This window comes from Phyllostomus discolor, chromosome 2 (assembly GCF_004126475.2).
Source record: "Phyllostomus discolor isolate MPI-MPIP mPhyDis1 chromosome 2, mPhyDis1.pri.v3, whole genome shotgun sequence".
Classification (NCBI taxonomy): Eukaryota; Metazoa; Chordata; class Mammalia; order Chiroptera; family Phyllostomidae; genus Phyllostomus; species Phyllostomus discolor.
In genome coordinates, this window is record NC_040904.2 from 196,027,055 (window position 1) to 196,049,882 (window position 22,828).

At 40.7% G+C, this 22,828-nt stretch overlaps 1 protein-coding gene across 7 annotated transcripts in view; it reads left to right on the forward strand.

Annotated features, from left to right (window-relative positions):
• Positions 1-22,828, forward strand: part of ANO2 (anoctamin 2) — a 318,934-nt gene that overhangs the window by 151,153 nt on the left and 144,953 nt on the right. For all 7 annotated transcript variants that reach the window (XM_036019420.1, XM_036019422.1, XM_036019421.1 and 4 more), the window contains 3 exons: positions 11,792-11,926; positions 16,904-17,064; positions 21,870-21,952. In XM_036019420.1, the coding sequence (XP_035875313.1) occupies positions 11,792-11,926; positions 16,904-17,064; positions 21,870-21,952 (379 nt within the window). The remainder of the gene's footprint in view (positions 1-11,791; positions 11,927-16,903; positions 17,065-21,869; positions 21,953-22,828) is intronic.

Genomic DNA, 22,828 nt, shown 5'->3' on the forward strand with positions numbered 1-22,828 from the left:
TAGTTGGAAAAACAATTTGCAAGTTTTTCATTTTTATTCTTCTCTAATTTTTAACATGACTCACATGGGCACATAGTGACCTTTTGGGTCAAGGTGAGACAATGGAGATTATTCCTATTTTGTAGGATTTATTTTTCTCTGTGTGTATGTGTGCACTATATACAATTATCTGTATTCTCTTATGCATTAGTCAGAGTGTAGTGGTAGACGAGGGTGGTACGAGTAGCAGTGGAAAGAAAGGATTTGGAATTGGCAAAACAGGGGGGCAGTGGAAGGGATTGGTCTCTCAAGATAGACTTTGGTTGGAAATTCAAATATGTTGCTAACTGAATGTGGACCTCGGCTTGGGATTTAACTTCTTTGAGGCCTTTTTTTTTCTATGCAAATTGGGGAAATAATTCCTAACTCATGGGGTAGTGATTAAACCATCTATGTATGTCAAGAGCCACATAGGTGCTCAACAAACATTCTTTTTTGTCCCTTCCTTGGTGAATGAATGAGAAGGGAGCAGAGTGGGGATAAGAAAAGTCACCAAAAAAGGTGCATGCCCAGCAACAAAACAAACAGGGTTATTTTAAGGTGAGAAATGCATCAGGAATTTGAAAGAAAAAGAACCAGGGCCCAGTTGAGATTTCACATGGGTGAACACCGAGAAAGAAACAGGGGCTGCAGAGCTCAGGGTGGGCATGGCCTGTGTCTCAGTGAAGAGCGGGCACAGCTTGGGAGGGCTGGGTTCTAATTCACTTTCCCTGGAGGTTCTACCACGGCATCAGACGTTCTTCAAAAATACCAACACGAGCAGTATGCATGAGCTTTCAGTAAAAGCTATGCTGTGTATCAAGACATTTCTTCATCAACCTTTCAATATAAAATACAACTTTTTTGGCAGGATTGTTGCATGTCACAGTGCTGGTCTTTCTTCCTCTTGAGAATATTGAAAAAAACTGCTGAATAATTCTTCTGTCCTACATACATTAAGGAATAGCAAAGCCAAAACAGTCCTTTTCTTTTCTCTTCCCTTTTCTTTTCTTTTCTTTTCTTTTCTTTTCTTTTCTTTTCTTTTCTTTTCCTTTCCTTTCCTTTCCTTTCCTTTCCTTTCCTTTCCTTTCCTTTTTTTTTCTTTTTTTGTACTTTGACTATTAACTGTAGCTTTATTCATTACATTTTTTTTTTATTTTGACCCTTGTTAGATCAAAAAGTCATTCCTTATGCTTTTTTAGATAAAAGTGTATGCTGTAATACAGATTATTTGCATATTAAAACTACTCTGGCTAACTCTCTGAATAGTGATGTTTAAAATAGAGTTGCAAAGTTTTTAATTGGTGTCGTTATGTGGCAGTGATTCATTATTCAAATCTGCAGAGGCATATCCGTGACACACTGGAGAATGAATTTGGTCTGTTTGACATGTAATGCAAAGAAAACTGGGCTACTGACTGATTAGTTACACATCCAAAAGGAGCAAAAGTCCCACTCCACAGAAGCACTGAGTAGTGGTTTTATTCCTTTTTGCAGTCTTTAGAGGAGGCAGCACAGGGATGCCAGTCATGCAGCACCAAGCAGAGAGCCCTAAGGTTCTTCTTCACCTGTCTGCCCAAATGCCTCCAATGTCTCCCTGCCTCAGCCCCAAACTCTCTACTCTAAAATTGCACCTAAATCTGACTCTCCTCTCCTTCTTTCTCTCTCTGGCATCTTTTAAAAAAAAATTGTTGTAATTTATCTTTTTTTTTTTGCGTAATCTTTTTTTATTGTTGTTCAAGTATAGTTGTCTGCATTCCCCTCCCCACTCCCCCCCACCCCAGCCATCCCTACCTCCCTCCCCTGATCCCATTCCCCCTTGGTTTTGTCCATGTGTCCTTTATAGTTGTTCCTGAAAACCCTTCCCCTCCCCGCCCCCCGCTATTATCCCCTCCACTTCCCCTCTGGTTACTGTCCATTTGTCCTTAATTTCAACATCTCTGGTTATATTTTGCTTGCTTTGTTTTGTTGATTAGGTTCCACTTAAGTGTTAGATCATATAGCATTTGTCTTTTACTCCCTGGCTTATTTTACTTAGCATAATGCTGTCCAGTTCCACCCATGCTGTTGCAAAGGGTAGGGGCTCCTTCTTTCTTTCTGCTGCATAGAATTCCATTGTGTAAATGTACCACAGTTTTTTGATCCGTTCATTTACTGATGGGCACTTAGGTTGCTTCCAGCAGTTGGCTATTATAAATTGTGCTGCTATGAACATTGGGGTGCATAGGGTCTTTTGGATTGGTGTTTCAGGGTTCTTAGGATATAATCCAAGCAGTGGAATTGCTGAGTCAAAAGGCAGATCCATTTTTAGTTTTCTGAGAAAATTTCATACTGTTTTCCACAGTGGCTGCACTAGTCTTCATTCCCACCAACAGTGCACTAGGGTTGTCTTTTCTCCACATCCTCTGCAACACTTGTTTGTTGATTTGTTTATGATGGCTGTTCTCACTGGGATGAAGGGGTATCTCATTGTGGTTTTAATTTGCATCTCTCTGATGGCTAGTGATGCTGAGCATCCTTTCATATGTCTCTGGACCTTCTGTATGTCTTCCTTGGAGAAGTGTCTGACCTGTACTTAGAAAACCAAAACAGTTCTTTAACTTCTTCTTATTCTAATCTCTGGTCTCTTTTCTTTTTGGAAACTGGAATAGGGAAGCCAGAGTAACGTGTGCTATTGTGGAATTTTAAAAACACTTTTCCTTTTGCCGTCTCAGTGGATATTTGTAGCTCAGTGAGAGGTCATTTTCATTCAGCAGTGACACCTACTTGCTGGGGGACCTTGACGCAGGGTCATTCTGTGACAGCTGTGCAAGCTGTTTGCTGAACTGGGCACCTGGCTAAGGCGGCACAGGGGGGCCGAACTCGCCTTGTTCTCTCATCACGTCATGAACCTGGACACTCTTTCTCATCATACTGAAGGTGGCTTTAGTTTTTCCATATAATAAAATTAATTTTAGAATACTTATGCTAGAAGGATTATATATTTTTAAGTCTATATCCCCTTTTTTCTTAACTGGATTGGGAATTAGCATATAATGATGATGATGATGATAACTAGCATTTCTGTGTTTTTACTATGTGCTAAGTGCTGCTTCAAGCAATTGACTGTATAGTAGCTCGTACAACTCTGAACAATCTTACGATGTATGGGCTTTATTTTTTCCACATTAAGCTCTGGTCTCTACTTGTGGCTCTGCCAAGTTGTTGGCAATGATTTTGGCCAAGTCTGGTAATGTCCTTCAGCCTCAGTTCCCTAATCTGTAAAATGAGAGGATTGTAACATCAGAAACGTCTAAATCCTTTCACTTCCCTCCTTGACTTGTGTTGTTTAGGAAAGAGGGAACACACTCAAGTTGGTAATTAAGGATGAAGGGAAATCCAGAAAGTATAGGAACACCTGAGAGATCAGCAACAGTGAGGAGTTGGTAGCACCTTTAGGCCCCAAGGGGTAAGAGGGTGCTGTGGTTACAGAACCCAGAGAGAGTGGTGCTGAAGCTGCTGTGCATGGAGGCCTCTGACAGGAGCTGTGCCCCCCACTGCCAACCGAGGGCTTTGCAGCCAGACACCTATGGCAAATCAGTGCCCCATGGTCTTTGTTCCACCACCCTTCCATTTCCTGCTGCCATTGGCCAACCTAGTAGACAGAGAGCTAGGGGGGCTGGTTGATGCAACCCACTGAGGCCACCCTGTTGGGGCGCAGACCTGGTGGAGCCAGGTGCAGAGTGGGTCTGCAGCCCTGCCCAAGCCACCTTCATGGCAGCATGTGTTTAATCCCCCCGAACTCCCTTAGGAATTGTTAAGCCAATATTATGTGGAAAATGATGAAGAAATGATTTTAAGTAAATATGAATGAATATTGTACTATAAAGTTTATTGCAATCTTTAAAAAAATTTTTATTGTTGTTCGGTTACAGTTGTCCCCATTTCCCCCCATTACTCTCCCCTGCCACACCCACTCCCCACCTTACACTTTCAATTCTTCACACACAAAGACGAGTTTATCCTTTCCTTTGTAACAAAGGGGGCCCACACTGTACGTTATTACATTAAATTATCCAAGAAAAAATGTTCCAACAAATAACACTTTTAAGTAGCAGAATATGTCATCTTTGGTTTGGGAACTAATATATAAAAAAATTAGATTAAAATTTATCATCATGTTACAGCTTCAAAATAGAAAAAAAACACTTTTATGACTTGACATTTGGTATATTTGCATTTTAAGTGAGAAATTTAGCTGGTTTATTATCTAATGTTTATCCTTCATTCCTTAATGAGCTAAGAGAGAAAGTTTAAGGCTGCGATTGCGAGGCTTTTTCTGCAGATTACACATGGCAGTTGGGGACAGTCTTTAACTCCCAATAAAAAACCAGTTGGATATAATTGGATATAACAGCTCTCCCTACTTTAACATTGGTTTTGGTAATGACATGTCTCTATATGTCATATAATAATTTTGATCAGTTGTATGCATTTTATGGGTCTATGTAAATGTCATTGACACAAATTTACTGAGTTCTTCCTTGCCGTGTTTATGATCTACATCAACATGCTATATTTCACCATCAGTGTTCCTTATGTTTCCATCTTTATTTAAAGATTGGTCATGTTTTAAAAAAACAACCCAAACAATATTTGAGAATGAAAATGAAAACAACGTAAAATGGCCCAAACCACTAGGTGATAAATGACTGGGGAACTAGCCATGGGCATGTGTCTCTAATTACCGTCTGCTGTGCACTTGGAAGCTCTCGCACTGCTCATTAGTAAACAGAAATCGTCTAAATAATCATTGTATGTTCTGTGTACTTAACAAATAGACATTGGAGCACATGCCATCACTGCCTTTTCTGATGTGAATGCTCTCCTGGGCGTTAGAGGGCTTTGTAAATGCACTGAGTGGAGAATTTCACTTTAGATGATCCTTAGGGTTCTTTTTTTTCTTTTATTAAAGTAGAAAATAAATCACAATACTTTGCAAACCTGAAGGCTCAAGTCTGCTTTATCATCTACCCTGTGACCAAAGAGACGCATGTCATAGGTAAAGTATAGTCTTGAAATCCAGCTGCCCTGGATTGGACTCCAGATTTTATCTTGTTAGCTGAGAGACTTTACACAAGTTACTCAATTTCTCTGAGCTGTGCTCCACCTGCTAACCCTGCACAGACGAGGGATAGGCCTAGTAACCCCCCTATTGAGGTTATTGTGAGGATCTAGTCATTTGTTAAATGAAGGCTTATTGAGCTACTACTATGTCCTAGGCATATTCTAGGCACTAAGGAAACAGTAGTGGGTAGATCAGAAAAGGTGTCTGCTCTCATGAAGCTTACATTCTAGCAGAGATGGACTAACACACCAATACATTTAGAAAACAATGTTAGGTAATGAGAAGTGTTAGGAAGAAAAATAAAGCAAGGTGAGAGGTTAGGTGGTGTTTGGGGTGGCGTGTTTAAAGAATGCCTTTCTGAGGAGGCTATGTGGGAACAGTGGCTGAAAAAGTGTCAGCTCTGAGGAAGGGGTGCTCCAGGCAGAGGGCACAGCTACAGCAAAAGCCTGGAGGTGGGTGCAGATGTGGTACCTATGAGGAACATAGGGGCCAATGAGTTGGAGCCAAGCCAAAATGGGAGACATCAGGAGAAAATGAAATTAGAGTTTTGACCTGTGCCAGGCTCCAAGGTTTAACCTAGGGATTTCCCAGGGGATGGACTTTGGGTTGGAAGCTCCCTCTCCTCTTCTGTCATAAGGATGCATACACTTCATCCTTAGCTGGATACTACCTTGTAAAGGGAATATTGGTGGGGACATCCTTGAGATAGGAGAGACCATTCTGACAGGGAGCTTGAGTCTTGAGTTGACTGAATATTTAACCCACATTGGCTCCATCTCATGGTTTCACCAAGGAGAGGCCTTGGCTGACTTGCCTGGCTTCTTCTGTAGCTGGGAAATTCCAGGCTGTCTTTCAGAGAACAACCATTGTGAACTTTAATTAAAGGCTCAGCACTTTCTCTTTGGGCACCTGCCCATAATGCTGCTGAGGGCACCTGAATCTTTTTGCCTTTAATCCACCTCCTCCTGAGGGGCCAGGAAAGCCTGACAGCTTTTTATGAGATCAGAAGGGAAGGTGATGTGGTCTTGGCAGGAGCTGGGAGCTGAAGTTTCCTTCTCCAGCTGACAGGACTGCCTCCCCTGGAACATGTCCTCTGGCACATCGGCTCCATACTAATTATCTCTTGCTCAACTTCTGATCGGATCACTTGGAAATGGTGCAGACATCCTTCGGCCTCCATCACTGCCCTGGGCTGCTTGTCAGATGCCAGCCTTGCATTTCAGGGCTGGCTGCTGTGTTCTCAAAGCCTTGTCTTTTGTTAGCCTGGCCTTTGTACTTAATTCAGGTGAAAAATGCCCTTCAGGTCTGTTGACAGACTGCACCTGAAAGATGGCTATGTCTGATGTGGATTAAATGCTGTCTGGCTTGAAGGCAAGAGAATGGACAAGGTGATCTCCAGGAATTCTGTTGGCCTGCAGCTTATAGGACATGTGGTATCTTTTTAAAACCATTTTATTTATTTATTTTTATTTATTTTTTATTGTTGTTCAAGTACACTTATCTCCATTTTACCCCCACCACTCCTCCCACCCCAGCCATCTCCTCCTCCTACCCTCAAAGTATTTTATATATATATATTAAGGTATATATATAATAAGTATACAGCTTGCTGAATTTTTGTGAAGTGAACACTCCCATAATGACCAGTACTCAGATCAAAGAAAAACATCATTAGCACACCAAAGGGCTCCCCACCCCCTACCACACTCCCTTCTAGTCACTTCCTTTCTAAGGCTAACTACTATCTGGACTTCTAGTACAGTTATTTTGGTTTTGAACTTTATATAAATAGAATAACACAGTATATACATTCTTTAGTGTCTGACTTCTTTTGTTCAACATTGTATTTGTGAGATTTGTCCATACTGTTGTTGTGTGTTCCTGTAACTTATTCATTCTGCTTGGGCAAGTATATCACAACATGTTTACCCATTCTATTGTTTACAGGCATTTGGGTAGTCCCTATTTTGAGGCTATTATAAATAGTGCTGTTGTAATATTCTTGTATGTGTCTTTGGGTGCACATATATTCTTTCCTATTGGGTGTATACTCAGGAGTAGAGTTGTTGGATCACAGGGGAAGCCCAAGCTCAGTTGTAGTAGATACTGTTAAGCACTTTTTCCAAAGTGGCTCAATTTGTACACATCCTACCAGCACCACGTGAGCCTTCTGGTTTCTCCACATTTGGCTAACACTTGGTATTTTTCCTTTTTCATTTTTGCCATTCTCATGAATGTATAGAGGTATTGCATCATGATTTCATTTGCGTTTATCTGGCAATCTGATGATTAGGGAGGTTGAGCACCTTTTTTTATGTTTATTGGTCAATATGTTTATTGGGTATCTTTTTTTATGAAGGGTCCCTTCAAGTCTTTTGCTCATTTTTCTATTTGAATAATTCTTTTTGTATTGTGGATACAAGTCCATTGTTGGGTATATGTATGCAAATATTTTCTCTTATTCTGTTGCTAATATTTGTTGTTGTTGTTGTTGCTGCTGATAGTCTTTTCACTCAGTAGTTTCATTTGATGAACAGAAGTTCTTCATTTTAATATAGTGGATCACATGAATTTTCAGAATAATATAGTCAACAGTAGTTAATTACCTGCTTACTATGTCCTCATATACCTTGCTCATTTAATTTTCACATTAACATATTTTAAAATAAAAACAATGAAGCTGAAAGAAGTTGAGAAACTTTCCCAAGTTAGGAAACAGCAGAGGCCAGATTCATTCCCAGCTCTTCACATTCCAGAGCCTTTGCTCTCTGAACCTGTTACAGCACAAAGGGTACCAACTAATAGCCCCTGGTCATTGTCCAGCCCTTGAATGTTCTTTCTTTGGCTTGCACATTTGTATTTCAGTCAAATTAGTGGCCATCACTGAAAAATTAGGAGAAATACAGATTTCTAAATTTTCTTGGAAAATTGTGGGATCTGGCAATATTTGTCCCATTTCTCCATGTGTCACCCTGGGCTGCTGGAGCTGAGTAGTTACTGCTCCCCGAAGATGGACCTGAGCTCTTCATTCCTCTACTGGAGAAGCTATGGTTTGTCACGCTTGGCCTTCCTCAGTCACTTTGTTTCCCACCTGGCTCCTGGCTGTAGATTTCCCTTTGTTCCTTGGTGTATTGTATCCTCCCTTCTTCATTTCCCCCTTCCCATACTTCTCCACCATTGCCACCCCAGGTGAATTAAAGAGTCTTCCTTTCTACCTTTGGTTTTCAAAAGTTTGATTATGATGTGTTTAGTTATGTGGGTTTTATTTTTGTTTTTGTATTAATACTGCTTAGGGTTCTCTGGAGTTCTTGGATCTGTGTTTTGATAATTTTGATTAATTTTGGAAAATGTTCAGCTATGATCCATTCAAATATTTCTTCACTCCTGTTTCTCTTTATTCTTCTGGGACTTCAATGACATATATGACAGATGCTTTGATATTGTCCTACAGCTGTTGATTGCTAGATTTTTTTCTGTTTTTTACTCTTTTTTTCTCTTTGTGTCTTAGTTTGTATATTATTTATTGACTTACATTCAAGTGTATTGAGTCTTTGGCTGTGTTTAGTCTCTTGTTAATAACAGGCACTTTAATTTAGACATTTTCATATCTGACATAATTTGTTGTTTATTTTCTAGCATTTCAATTTCACATTTTTGCATTTCTGTCTCTGGAAATTCCCAGTTTTCTCACACATGTTGTTCATCTTTTGCATGAAATTCTTCCTTAACACATTAACTTTAATTATTTTAAAGTCTCTGATAATTTTGACGTCTAGGTCAACTTTAGTTTTGTTGTTTTCTTTATTTCTTGACAATAAATATGGATTTATTATTTTTTATGTGTCTCAGTTTTTTATTTTACACTATGATCAAGTGGGATTTATTTCTGGGATGCAAGGATGGTTCCACATTCACAAATCAATCCATGTGAGACACCACATTAACAAAATGAAAGATGAAAATCATATAATCATCTTGATAGTTGCAGAAAAAGCAACTACTGACACAATTCAACATTTGTTTATGTTAAAAACATTCAACAAAGTGGGTGCAGAGGGAATGAACCTCAACACAACAAAGGCCATACAGGACAAGCCCATTGCAAATATCACCCACAACAGTGAAAAGCTTAAAGCATTTCCTCTAAGATCAGGAACAAGACAAGGATGCCCACTCCTGCCACTTCTGTTCAACACAGTACAAAAGCCCCAGTCAGAGTAATTAGGAAAGAAAAAGAAATAAATGTATGCAAATCAGGAAGAAAGAAACAAAATAGTTTCTATTTATAGATGACATCATATTAGATACAGAAAACTCCAAATACTCCGTCAAAAAGTGATTGACACTAATAAATTTAGCAAAGTTGCATGATACAAAATTAATTTACAAAACTCTATTGCATTTCTATAGTTCATAGTTCTAACAATGAACTACTTGAAAATGAAATAAAGAAAATGATCTCATCTAAAATTGCATCAAAAATAATAAAATACATAGGAATAAATTTAACCAAGGAAGTGAAAGAGCTTTACACTGAAGACTGTAAAATATTGATGAAAGAAATTGATGGGCACACAAATAAATGGAAAAACATTCTTTGTGCATGAATTGGAAGCATTAATATTGCTAAAATGTCCCTGTTACCCAAAGTGATCTCCAAATTCAGTATAATCCCCATCAAAATTCCAATGACATTTCTCTCAAAAGTCTAACAAACAACCCTAAAATTTGTATGGAAAACAAAAGACCCAAAATAGCTAAAGCAATATTGAAAAAGAAGAACGAATCTAAAGGCATCATACTTTCTGATTTCAAACTATAGTACAAGATGGTGTGGTAGGTAAATCAATGGAACAAAATAGAACCCAAAAATAAACCCATGCATGATGATCAATTAATTTACAGCAAAGGATCCAAAAATATACATGGGGAAGTGTCTCAATATTTTTAATTGAGTTCTGGACATTGCACATGAAAGGGCAGTGGAAACTGAAGTAAATGGTGTTTACCCCTGCAAATGTGCTTAGGTCTCTTCTGTCAGGCTGTTAGTGAGGTGAGTGGAGTTAGTGCAGTCGGAGGATGAGCTGGGCCTGGATTTTGTCATTGCTGGAGTCACCTTCACGGTACTACAGATTTCAAGTCCCTTCAGCAATGGGATGCTATCCCCACATGCTTTGGAGAATTTGTTCTCATTGTTCCTTTTCTACCCTTGAGCTCTCAGTCTCCTTTGCCACAGAGGGGTCTCCCTTCTGCCCTCCCCTAGCAGCAGACTTGGTGCTTAAATCTTTTGATTTGAATGGGAGAAGGTCCTGGGAGATGGGTGGGCTTTCCTGGCTTGTGGAACTAAAGGAGGTCTCTCCATTTTCCTACCTTGCCCATTGTCTTCCTCATAAGTACCATGTGGTGGTCATCAGATAAGATCTTATGAATGAGTGCAGACTCTTCTTGTGTCTGCAGCTCCCACTTATTCCAATCTGTCATGCTAACCTACTCTCAGCATTCCAGAATTTTTTTAAAAAATTCTGTTTCTTCTTACTTACCCTTATGGTGACTACTTTTTCCTCCTTTGTTGTGTCAAATGTGAAACTGTGTACTTGACCATCTTTCTTTGGAGAGGTTTCTCTCTCTTACTTTAAAATTTGGTTCATCTGGTTCCCTCACAACCTCCATTCTCTGATGGGTTCAAGAAAAGTTTTGATTTCACAGATTATCTAGATTTCTTTTGTTGTTAGGATAGAAGCTACATTTTCTTGTAATTGTCTATATCCTAACTGGGAGCAGCACCTCTGGTAGTGGATAAAGAATTTGTTCAATGGTCTCTTCATTCTTAATGGTTCATCCAAGAGTGGGCTGAGTTCCTGTGTCCCTTCTGGATTTATGTCAGAGGCTCTTGCAAAATAAGACACACTGCTCCTCTGTGGATTGTATTTTATTCATCAGGTGTCCATAACCAATATTTACTTCAGGGAAAAACCCTTTTTAGAAGCTTAGTGTGATACTTTACTAACTTTATGAGCTGGGGATAAAAACGATATGACTTGGTAAATTTTCTTTTTAAAATGAGTCATTTTTAAAAAAATTATAAAAGTAATTCATCAACAAAGTAGAGAGTTAAAAATATAGAAAGATACAAGAAAACCCACAGAAAATGAAAGCCACCTATAATTTCATTAGCTAAAAACATTACTACTATATTATAAAATTTATTCTAGTCATTTTTCTTTGAGTATGTTTTATGTTAGCTTATCTATGTGCATATACTTTCTCAAATATATAACTTTGTGTTTTGTTTAAATAAGCTAGTCCCAAAAGGTGTGTTTTTTCCTGAAGGTTAAGTAGTATGGCACTCATGAAATAATGATGTGTTACTCATGTTTGTCTGGTGAAGATGCCAAAATTTATGGAATATTTTTAGTTTTTGTTAGGGCTGGATTCCTTCTCATAGCTATTTCACATGAACAGCAGGGACAGGTGTGTATATGTTATTCCAATGGAATGTAATTCATTTCAGAAAAGACTGGCTGTTGATTCCTTGTGCTGAGGTCCCCCTTTCCTCATGTAACTTCCATTCCTTTTTATTTATGCTGGCTCATTGTCAAGTTCAGAACCAACAGAAATGAGGAAAGTATATAATGTTCTTAATATGTCTTCTACTTTCTTTTCCAGAAAGTATTTTGGAGAAAAAATTGGACTGTATTTTGCTTGGCTGGGATTATATACATCATTCCTCATCCCATCTTCTGTAATTGGGGTGATTGTGTTTCTTTATGGATGTGCAACCATTGAAGAAGATATTCCCAGGTAAGACAATTCAAAAGAAAAAGGCTCAGTTCCCATGTTAGTAGTTTGAAGTTTCATCTTAGTTGCAAGTACATCTCCTTCCAAAGTCCTCATCCCTATCCTTCTTTTTCCCTACCATACATGTAACTTGTCTCCAGAGACAGAACTGGGAGCTACAGATTCTGGAAATGGCTTTATAACCATTGTGGACCATTTCCAGAATCTGTAAATGGGCATGACCCACGTTCTTTCCTAGTCAAGCTCTTCTCCATTGCCAGGGTCTGATGTAGGCAGGTGGATAATGCCTGATGAAAAAATTGTGCCTGAGAAATGCTTTTTGCCCCTTAACCTCATGACTTTTCCCCCCTGGTTTTCCACATAATCCAAGGCAGGAAGTATTGAATGGTATTGGGTACAGATCACATGTCTATAGGTCAAACACTGTTGGGATAAAATGCTGTGAGGCTATCTGTAGAAGCAGGCAGCTCTGGAGCTGCGTAAGGCTCAGTCTCTAGTTCAGGAGTCAGAAACCACAGGAAGTGACAGTTCCCATGGTGGGGCTCTTGGAGAACCAAGACATGGAACAAAGCCTGGTCCTTACAGGGAAGACAGAGAAAGTAAGCACTTAAAAATAGTTGTTTACTTTCTTTGTCCTCTAGCATCAGGGAATAATTAATACTTACCAAATACCTACCTTGTGTCAGGCATGGTGCTAGGTGGTTTTATGTACTAGTTTCTTTGATGCTGTAGAGCATGAAAAAATTATAACTATATAAGTGAGTTATTGTTTTCATCTAACAGAGATGGAGAAATTGATGATAAGTGAAGTTGCATAGTTTGTCCAACTTCAACAACTCATTATTGTCAGGGTTGAGATTTGACCTCTGTTGCCTCCTGCTGCCCTAGATCTTTGCTTTCTCTAATAAGCTGAGAAATCTTGCAGAGGGCTTATATCCTTCTCAGCAGTCCAGTAGCTTCAACTGGCCTTGTCTGATGTGTTCTCAGAAGACACGGCTCCCATGTTTTCTTTGCCCAGTTGTGATCCCTAGAGAGGTGGCCCTCAGCTTTATCAAAACTGGACATCTCCATACCATGCTTAAAGAACCAATGACAGTGTAGTGGGTGGGGCATCAGTAGTGCTGGTTTATATAGGGACTTAGAACTCGTGCCCATATGAAAATACATGACAGTGAGCACTGCAATTGAAAATGATTATGGTCTACATGTTGTTGAAAGCTTGTTTTTTCTTGCCAATGCAGTAAAGAATTACAGATCAGCAAGTCAAGTAGTATGCAAGCAGAGTTTATTTGTATGTTCCCAAGGAAGAGAACAGGCCTTGCTGAGGGTGGCAAGAGAGGCATAGGTGTCTTGTCCTGTGGACTTACATAATTTGCAGGCTGGGGTGAGGATTAGTATGACGTAAGAGAATGGGAGTTACATATTGATTGGCAGATAATGATGGTGCTGACCATGCATGCTTTCCCACGGAAGATGTGACTGTCTAATCATAGGCATGGATAGGGGTATGTTCCTAGGGTTCTTATCTCCTGCTCCAGACAACATCTGGTCATCTGTTGTGAAACAGCTATGTGACCAGAAGTAGTTGGTCAAAATTATTTTGGCCTGCTTTTCTGTTGAGAGCAATGGATACCCTCCTACCTTTCCTCCTCTTTCCTAATTTTCTAGCTCCTACTTAATATATACATGCTGCAAAGACATATATCTATGCACATGCACATATAGTGCAGATGTACAGGCATGTAAAATATGGTTATTATCACTTGCAGATGTTTAAAGTGCCTGTCACAGTGTGTGATGTTTTAAAAACTATGGGTAGCAACCCATTTGTGAACTACAGAACCAATTTAATGATTATATTTTTATTGTATTTTTTTCCATTACTATTTATCCCCTATACCTGCCCCTGCAATCCCCATATTGTTGTTCATGTCCATGAGTGCCTTTTCCTTTTTGCTGGATCCCTCCACCCCCTAACCACCCCTGGAACTGTCAACCTGCTCTCTATCTATAAGTCTGTCTCTATTTTGCTTATTAGTTCAGTAAATAAACTAGAATAAGATAGGGGAGAATAGAGTGAAACATAATATTAGTATTCATCACAAGAAGGAAGTAAGGAAGTGTAAGTATTGTTGCATGAGATTTTAATTAGATATATGGTATGCTTATGGCAAGATGCAAAGATAGTACTGAGGGGTACAATGTATCCTTCACCCAGTTTCCACCAGTGGTCATGTCTTATATATCTACAGTACAATATCAAAACCAGAAAATTTACATTATGTGGAACTTTAAATGATACCTTTTATTGTCAATAACTTTGACATGTGAGATACAAGTATCATTTGCAAGTAATAATTCCATATGTGCAGGATACATCTATAGACCTTTCCTTTGCTTACCAAGGGATTGGTTCCATTTGTTAGGCATTGCTTACATGGGTAGGGAAGACTGGCACGCAGTTTTAAAAAGCTGATTAATCTAAACCATATTGAAAAAAATCGGTTACTTTAGGTCTGCACCTTAGTAACAGATGTTCTGTCTGAGTTTCCTGAATAATTGCCTCCTTGCACCTTCTCTCTTTCAGCTAGCACAGCACTGTACCTCCTAACGTGTGAGCGGTGAGCCACTCATTGAGAACACTGCTCACTCTGGGTTTTTATCAACATATGCTTTCTAGGGAAAATGACAGATTGAAGAAATGCACGATTAGATTTAGAGCCACAGTTACTTCTGACTGGAAACCTGTGGATTATGTAGTTAGTGAACAATCTAGACATGGTTTCAGTTCTAGGTACACTGCCCTCATCTCCCAGCTTGTCTAGAGTTAGCCTCTCTCAGACAACACAAAGCCATTTTAATGTCATCCTGAGACAGAATTTCTTCAGAATTCTGTTCACATTGCTTGCATTGAAAAAATAAAACCAAAGCCAAAGCCAGAACCAAAACAACCCAACTCAACGCATACAAAGCATTCTGACTTCCAATTTAAGTGATTGGAGAGTATCCATGCTACAGGGCTGCCATTTTGTGCAAATGATTGATACTTGACTGTACTCTAATTTTAAAACCAGTGATTTACATAGAAGTTAAGTTTCAAAATGCTTTGCACCAAGTTGGTTGCTAATACTTTTTTTTGTTCCTGACTGTTTAGCACTGATTCGATTCGATTGGGCATAGGCTGACTAGGATTATCCCTCCCCCAAGTGTTTGTGTAAAAAATCACCTGAACAGCAAAGACCCTGCCACACATGTTTGGGCAGCGCTGAGAACTCAGACGTCCTCACATGGCTGAAAAACACAGCGCTCTATTAGAATTTACACAGACCAACAATATTCTGTGTGAATTTGTTTTCCAAGAGGGTTCTCTCCTCTCTGAATGTCACAACTGCTTCTCAACTACGTAGTGAATGCTTATCTGACCCAGAAGACTTAAAATAAACCTCACTCTCCAGTGAACAATAAGAATGTGCCCAGGTGAAGCTAGCACGGCAGAACTGATTAATAAGATATTACTGTTTAATATTGTCGATGTGAATGAGTCACTGCTATTGACACTTGCCAATGGAGAGCTGAGCAGCAAGTCAGTGAAGGAACTAGGATTTATCCTCCGAGACCTGGAGTTTCCATTCTCTCACACAGAAGGCCTCTCCCTGCTGAGGACTTAATAGCTCATTAAAAACAAGCCCGAAAGCTGGGGCTTGACAGGCAGTGACAGCCTTCAGTAAAACCGTTCAGCTTCTTAATGAAGGAAAAGTAGATCCAGGCATCCCTTTGACTTCTGGGTAAAATCTAAGCCCTTGTTTAGCACCAGTTTACCTAGTGGCCTCCTACTTGCCAGATGTGCTCTATAGCACCCTCTGCTGCCTCTTTCCAGGGAAAACACAACTGCGGTTTTTAGGGTGGGATTCCCTGAACTCCATCCCTGTGTCTCTAGCTGCTCTGCGAGAACAGCCAATGCTTCATTTTCATGAAAACTCAAGTTCTCCACCCTTTTCCTCAAAATCATGAGCTTAACTGGCTACCCATTCTCCTGGAGGAATATGATACCAGAGTGATAAGTTCATGCATTTTCCCATCAATATATGATGTGGGTAGATATTGGGAGGCCAATGGGGCTGGTAGTTCCTTGGTTCTTATTTACAAACACTCATATGAGCCTGAGTTTATCGGCTCCAGCTAATCGCCTAATGAATGAATGAATGAAATTTCAAATATATTCATCAAACCATTAAATAGAAAAATACTGAGAATTGGTTAGAATATTGGTGATGGCTATATGACTCATGCTTCTCTCTCGAAGACCACAGAATCTAGACTTTGGAAGAATGTACTTTATTTTTCTCATTTTCCCTACTCCCATTTCATGATCATGATAATTCTTGTTAGGCAGAGGCTATTAATCCCCATTCTACAAATGGTCTTCAGCTGATGCACTTAGAAAAGGCCTCCCAATCCATATCTGACTTCCTTCTTCATCACATGATTTCTTCTTCCAGCAGTAAGCTTGTGTTTATTTCTCCTAGTGACCAGTCTCACACATTTGTGAGACAGGCCATAGGCTTAAGAAGACAGCCTATGCTTGAATGATGATGATGAAATCTAACTTCAGGTGGGCGATTTAGTCCCAATTGTTGGTGCTTCCCACCAACCTCATGCACTCTACACATTTTGAAGGGGCTTTATAAGGCATCACTCAGTGTGCAGCATCTTAGACAGATGGCCACTTACTTTCTGTTGAGACACTTCTAGTGACATGAGGCTCTATACCTCAAAGGTGGTCCATCCATTTTTATTTTGGACAAAATACAAGAATAACAGTTTCAAGGTAAAAAATCCAATTCCACCATCTTTAACATACCTCATGTATGGAGATGATAAGCTCAGCCATGGATTCAGAAGTGGGAGATGTTTTGGTGGTGATTTGTTTGGGGTGGGTCCTGCGTGAGCTCCTGACCGAGTAGCTTCTGTCTACTGCAGCAAAGAGATGTGTGACCAGCAGAATGCCTTCACCATGTGTCCCCTGTGTGACAAGTCCTGTGATTACTGGAACCTCAGCTCAGCTTGTGGTACGGCGCGGGCCAGCCACCTGTTTGACAACCCTGCCACTGTCTTCTTCTCCATCTTCATGGCGCTGTGGGGTAAGTGGTTGACATGAGGTTTGCTTATAGGAGTGGTACCTTGAAATGGGTACAGTGACTGTACTCTAGTGGCTCTATCCTTCAGTTTACTTCCTTTAGCATTTAGTCCTTGTATCTTGAGAAGTATTTTAGGGACAATAGATTTATCTCCTTTACTCATATATGCCAATAGAATAAGGAATATTCTCATGGATGTGTGTGTGTGTGTGTATGAATGACATAGTGTTATTAACTTTGTACTAGTATTTGAGCCAATAGGTATTTTGAAAACCCCCAGTCTACTTCTGAGGCACCTCCAGGAACATCTACTAAGACATGTAAACTCATAGATATCAACCAAAATAACACTCAGAAGGGTGGGATCATGGCCATGGTCATAGAGTTATCTGGTGATAAAGGTGGGGCTAAACTTGGTCTCCTGACTTGAGGTTCAGTGTAATTTCTAGGATACCAATAGCGGAGACCCAAGGTGGCATACAAGGCCCGTGGGCCAAATTCAGCTCTTCACCTTGTTTCATCTGGCTCGGCACCTTGTTTCTACCCGGCAGCAACACTGAGCTCTCACTTAACTGTTAAGGAGTAGTTACACTTACATGGTCCTAAAATTACATTCAGCCCTTTGAAGGCAACCATGAGGCTGATGATGTGGCCCTGGTAAAAGTAAGTTTGACACCCCTGGTGTAGACCGTAGAGATTTTACTTAATAGCACAGTAGTGTTTTCAATGTTTTCAACAAAGGGGTTTGTGAAGCAAAGAACAAATAGTTCCTTCACTGCCCTTCTCCTCCTTTCCTTTCCCGCCTCTCCACCACCCTGAGTATCAGGATAATAAACCTCCTCTGGGCCATAGCCATCTGACCACACACACACACACACACACACACTTCTATTTTCACAAACTAGGATAACCTACAATAACAACCTTGTGGTAACTGAACATTTCCAAGAAGACACACCCATGTGTATTTAAAAAAGGGACAAACTCAACATGTTTCAGCCCATCTTGAATAGCCACCTGCGTTTTACTCATCATGGATGGGCAAGTCCTTAGATTTCCTGTTGGACTGCAGACCAGCAGGGCCATGATCCTGCTGAAGAGGCTGCTTGATTTAGCACTGACTCCATGGGTCCAGAAGACCTGCCAGGAGGGGGCTGTGAGTCACACCCCTGAAAGTGTGAGGGGGAGGGAGGGAGAGGTTTGTTCTCAACAGTGCTAGGAGAACTGAACAGACCACCCTCCATTCCCTGTAGGAACCTCTACTTGGGTGGAGATAGAATCAGATTGGAAAGATGCCTGTGTTCCTGGGCCACCAAGGACAATTTCCAGGGACACTCTGCTCTCAAGGAAAACAGCTGCTGCCCAGGGTACACAGACAGTGGTCAGCTCATAAGAGTGGTGACAGGGAGTAGGAGGAAATGGCACTTGTGGCCATATAGTTCTGGAAATGTTTACAGGAGGGGTGAGTAGGACAAACTGAAGTTGAAGTTTGTTACCTAGGAAGTCAGAGGCAGCTCTGTCTTCTCATCAAGCAAGGGCATCTTGTAATTACTCCAAAATCTACCTACTTGAACTGATTTGGAACTTAGAATATGCTTTCATTTTTTGATATTTTGCAATTGGAATACCATTAACTTGTCTTGCAGATATTATGATGATCAGATAGCTGAAGCTTAATAACATTGGGTCCATGATCCCTTAAGAACTTTGATGGGCTGCATAATTCCTGGTTGTAGAGAAACTTGGTTTTCAATTTTACTTGCCCACTTTCAAGCCTTAACAACTGCCTCTTCTTTCTCAACAGCTATAATGAACAGATACCTCCCACCCTTTCTGAGGTCCTCAATAATTTACTACCCCCACCCCTGGCTCCTCTGTCTTTCTCTCACATAGCAGTGTCGGGAAAACAAAAGGGTGAGATTGTGTCAGAGCTTCCTGGCAAAAGTTAGAGTTTGGTTTTTATTTTTTTTTAATAGCTTTGCTCTGTTTTATGTGATTGTATATTTGGTTACAACAGCCAAGAGCCCCTGGGCATGATTGCCTACATATTACAATTAAAAATAATAGTAATGCCTCTCATTACCATGATTATTATGATCAGTGGTGCTTTGCTGGGTGGGCCTGGGCCATGGCCCATGCCTGCCAGGACTAACACTGGGAAGAAGTGGTTTTCCACAGAGAGAGACTCAGGCTATTGTGGAGTGGGAGTGGAGGTTGCCAAGATAGGGATGTGTGTGGAGGGTTCTAGTCAGGAAGACCTGGGTTTGTTGGAGCCTTCAGGCCCAACTTCTCTGCTGTTCTGGCCTCAAACTCAAGGGAACTTTGGAAAGATAGTGAAACTCTATTGAAAAGAAAAGTAAAGGAACAGGGTTTCTAAACTCTTTTTTGATTTAGGGGACTGCCTGATGAGTGTCTCAATCCTGTCCCTTCCAGCTGTGGATCCCATAGTAAGCCAATGTGAATTTAGCACTGTGTCACCAAAGTTAGTACTCTTAACCAAGGTACCATGTAACCTGGGGCACAGTACCTAACCTTTAGAGCACTAACCTCAAATGAGTGAAATGGGGGAAGTAATACCTATCCCATAGTATTCTGTGACAAGTGAATGAGATGTGTATGCAAAGCACTTAGCATAGTACCTGGCACGTAATACATGCCAGGAACTGTGAGCAGCTCTTCACCATTATTAGGGACCTCTCTTGTCCTCATGGCTCCTCTTTCAATGAGTCTTTTGCCTGTCTTGTCCATTCCCACAGTCTGACTTCTCTCCTTCATGGACATTGCTGTCAGAAGCACTGAGCCTTGCTGTGTGCAGAGCCCTCCACAGGCCCTGAGAAGAGCATGGGAAGAGGAGTGACATCCCCATCTCATTGCAACCCCCAGGGCAATGCTAGTCTTGGGAGGTCAGGATGCGCTTACATGAAAAGGCCTCAAATCCTAGGAGAAAACATATAGATCAGTGCACTCTCATGTTGCACTAAGTAAAACAAATAAAGCTTTAAGTAGCTGCATATTTAACCAGTCTGTGGTGTTTGTTATATTCAGTTCTGTGCTGTGCCCAAGGTAAGCAGAGGCAGCTAGAAGTCCAGAAAGAGCTTACAGACCTGTTACTACACTACAGGCCTGAATGGCACCCAACAGTACAGTGCAGTGGTCAATGAAGGGCACCCAGGCTCCTACTGGGTATGGTGTAGAGGTGTAGGAGTGGTCTCAGGGAGGGTCATATCCCTTTCCTTTTCAGGGCAGCAGACACTGAAGAAGAGAGGGTGCCCTTGAGCCTGATCTTATGGAAGAAGTAGCACATGAGCTGGTCAGGAAGGGATGAGGATAGGTATTGCCAGGTAGCGTAGGAGAGGCGGGCAATTTGCACAAGTTGGGAATGAAGAGGAAAGAGGGAGATAGCATCAGGAGCAATGCAGCTGCAAGGTGTATGTTGATAAATGGTGGGAACAGACATATGGGTCTGGCCAGATATACAGGACCCCAATATCCAGAGATAACTTAGGCCATCAGAAGCCATTAAAAGTTTGGGTGAGGGGTAGAGTGAGAGGGATGTTGGCATCCTTCCTTTCCCCACCCCTTCTTCACTGCCTGAATGCTTTTTCTTCAAGACTCAGCTCAGATACCTTCTCTGGCAGCTAGCACTCCCTATCCTGCATGTACACATGTGTGCCTTCTATGTGTCCTTCTCAAAATCTGGTCACTCTGTGCCTTATATTGCAGCTATTTACAATCTCTCCCCATAGACTGTAAACAACATGAGAGCGAAATCCACATTAGAGTCATCTCATCTCCTTCATGATGCCTAGAACAGTGTTTTGTATTTCACAGGTAACTTAGTCGGGCCTAACGCATTCAAGTTTGTTCAAATAAGACATTTATTGTAAGAAGGCAAGAAGCAAGCTCATGAATGCAGGAAATAGAGCCAGGCCACCCGGGAACTGGAGCTGGAGTTGCTATCAGAAACCACATCCCTTTCTTTTTCTTTCAGGTGCTGCTTGGTTTCTGCCTTCTCTGTTTCTCTTTGTGTCTCTTGGTTTCAGTTTTCAAAAGGGAGAACCTGGTCCATTGGCAGGCTCTAGATCAGATGTTTAATCCTGGTATTATAAACCATAGCTGTGGAGTAGAGGGTATTGGTATTTCTGGAGCAAGTTGGGCTGGCCCTTCAAGGAGCTGTGGTTGGAGCAGGAAAACTGACCAATAGGTAGTCATATAGGCATTCAATAAATACTGGCTAAGAAATGGACAAATGAATACATGTTGCTTAAGAGGGATTTGTCTGTCAGCTGCATGCAAGAAGGATTGGAAGACTGTGACTCTGGAGTCAGGTAGAACTATTAGGACACTCACATAACCTAAGAATGTGATTATTGGGACCCACAAAAGGGAAATGGTGCTGGGGATGGAAAAGCAAATAGGGGAAAAGTGAGAGTGCTGAGGAGGGTGCAGGAAGAAAGACTATGCATAGGCAGAATGAAATTTGTCTAAAAAAGACTACAAACTCTTTAATTCTTATTTTATTTATTCTGCCATTTTTCCTCATTTCTTGAGATCAATGTTTACCCTCTTCTCATAACCTAAATGTGGGGAAAGGGGTGTGTGTGTCCCTTTAAATAGATCTACTTGGCTTCTAAGGATGTGTAATATTTAGAGCACTTCTAGGTAAAAGCAGAAGGAAATGAATAAATGCTTCAACAAGAACTCCTAAATTTGAATTCTGTAAGTTTATTCTCTACTACCACTGGTGAACCAAAGGGCACTCAAAATCCACTCTTCAAAATTAACAGGATTTTTTCTTTCCTTTTAAGCCACCATGTTTCTTGAAAATTGGAAGAGATTACAGATGCGACTGGGCTACTTCTGGGACCTGACTGGCATAGAAGAGGAAGAAGTGAGTTCTCTTCCATGCGTCTCTGGGTGTTTGCTTTGCTTAGACCCTGCAAATAGGCCATTTTGAGTGAGATAACCACTTATGTGTACTGTCACACCAGCCAGTCACTGATTGGGTCTCACTGTGGCAGCTCTTCTAGCTTGAGGGCATGGGCTAAGCCATGGTTGATATGCACTGAGACCAAAAATTCAAGTTTCCTCTCTACTCTTGAGCTGTAAGACATTGGGCCTGGTGGGTAGCCAGATGTCCCAGTGCCCCCTCTTTGGGAAAAGAGATGGCACAAGAGGCAAGCCTGGTAGTGGCCTTGAGGTTTCACTCAACATACTTCTGCATCCCATGTCATTGATTCTAGTCACCATAAATCCAAAGAATAGCAGTCATTAGGACAGAAAATGTCAGAATGGCTCTATGAGCCTACTGAGGGTCAAGAAAAAGGTATGAATGCCAGATACTGGTTGCCTTTGATGTCTATGGAAGAAGAAAACCACCATACCTTCACAGTGTAAGCCAGTACACCATGTGAAGCTGCAGCGTGAGCTAAAGGTAAAGAGTAGGTTCTTCTAGACTCTAGTTTTATGGACAAATGCTACATGGTTGGGCAAAAGTAGATTTATAGATGTGTGTACACAAAACAGCGTTTATTCTTGTATAATTATTTATAAATTATCTTATTATTTTCTATACAAGCAACTGTAAACCCACTTTTGCCACACCCTGTATTTAAAGGATGAGAACAAGTCATCCTTCCCTCTAGGTTCTTTTGTGAAGTAGGGTCCTAGTGTTGATGCTGGCCAGTTGACAAGGAGCAGTGTGACATGGTTGCTCACAGTTATCTCTTCCCACATGCAATCATTGACTGAAGAGCAAATGTCAATA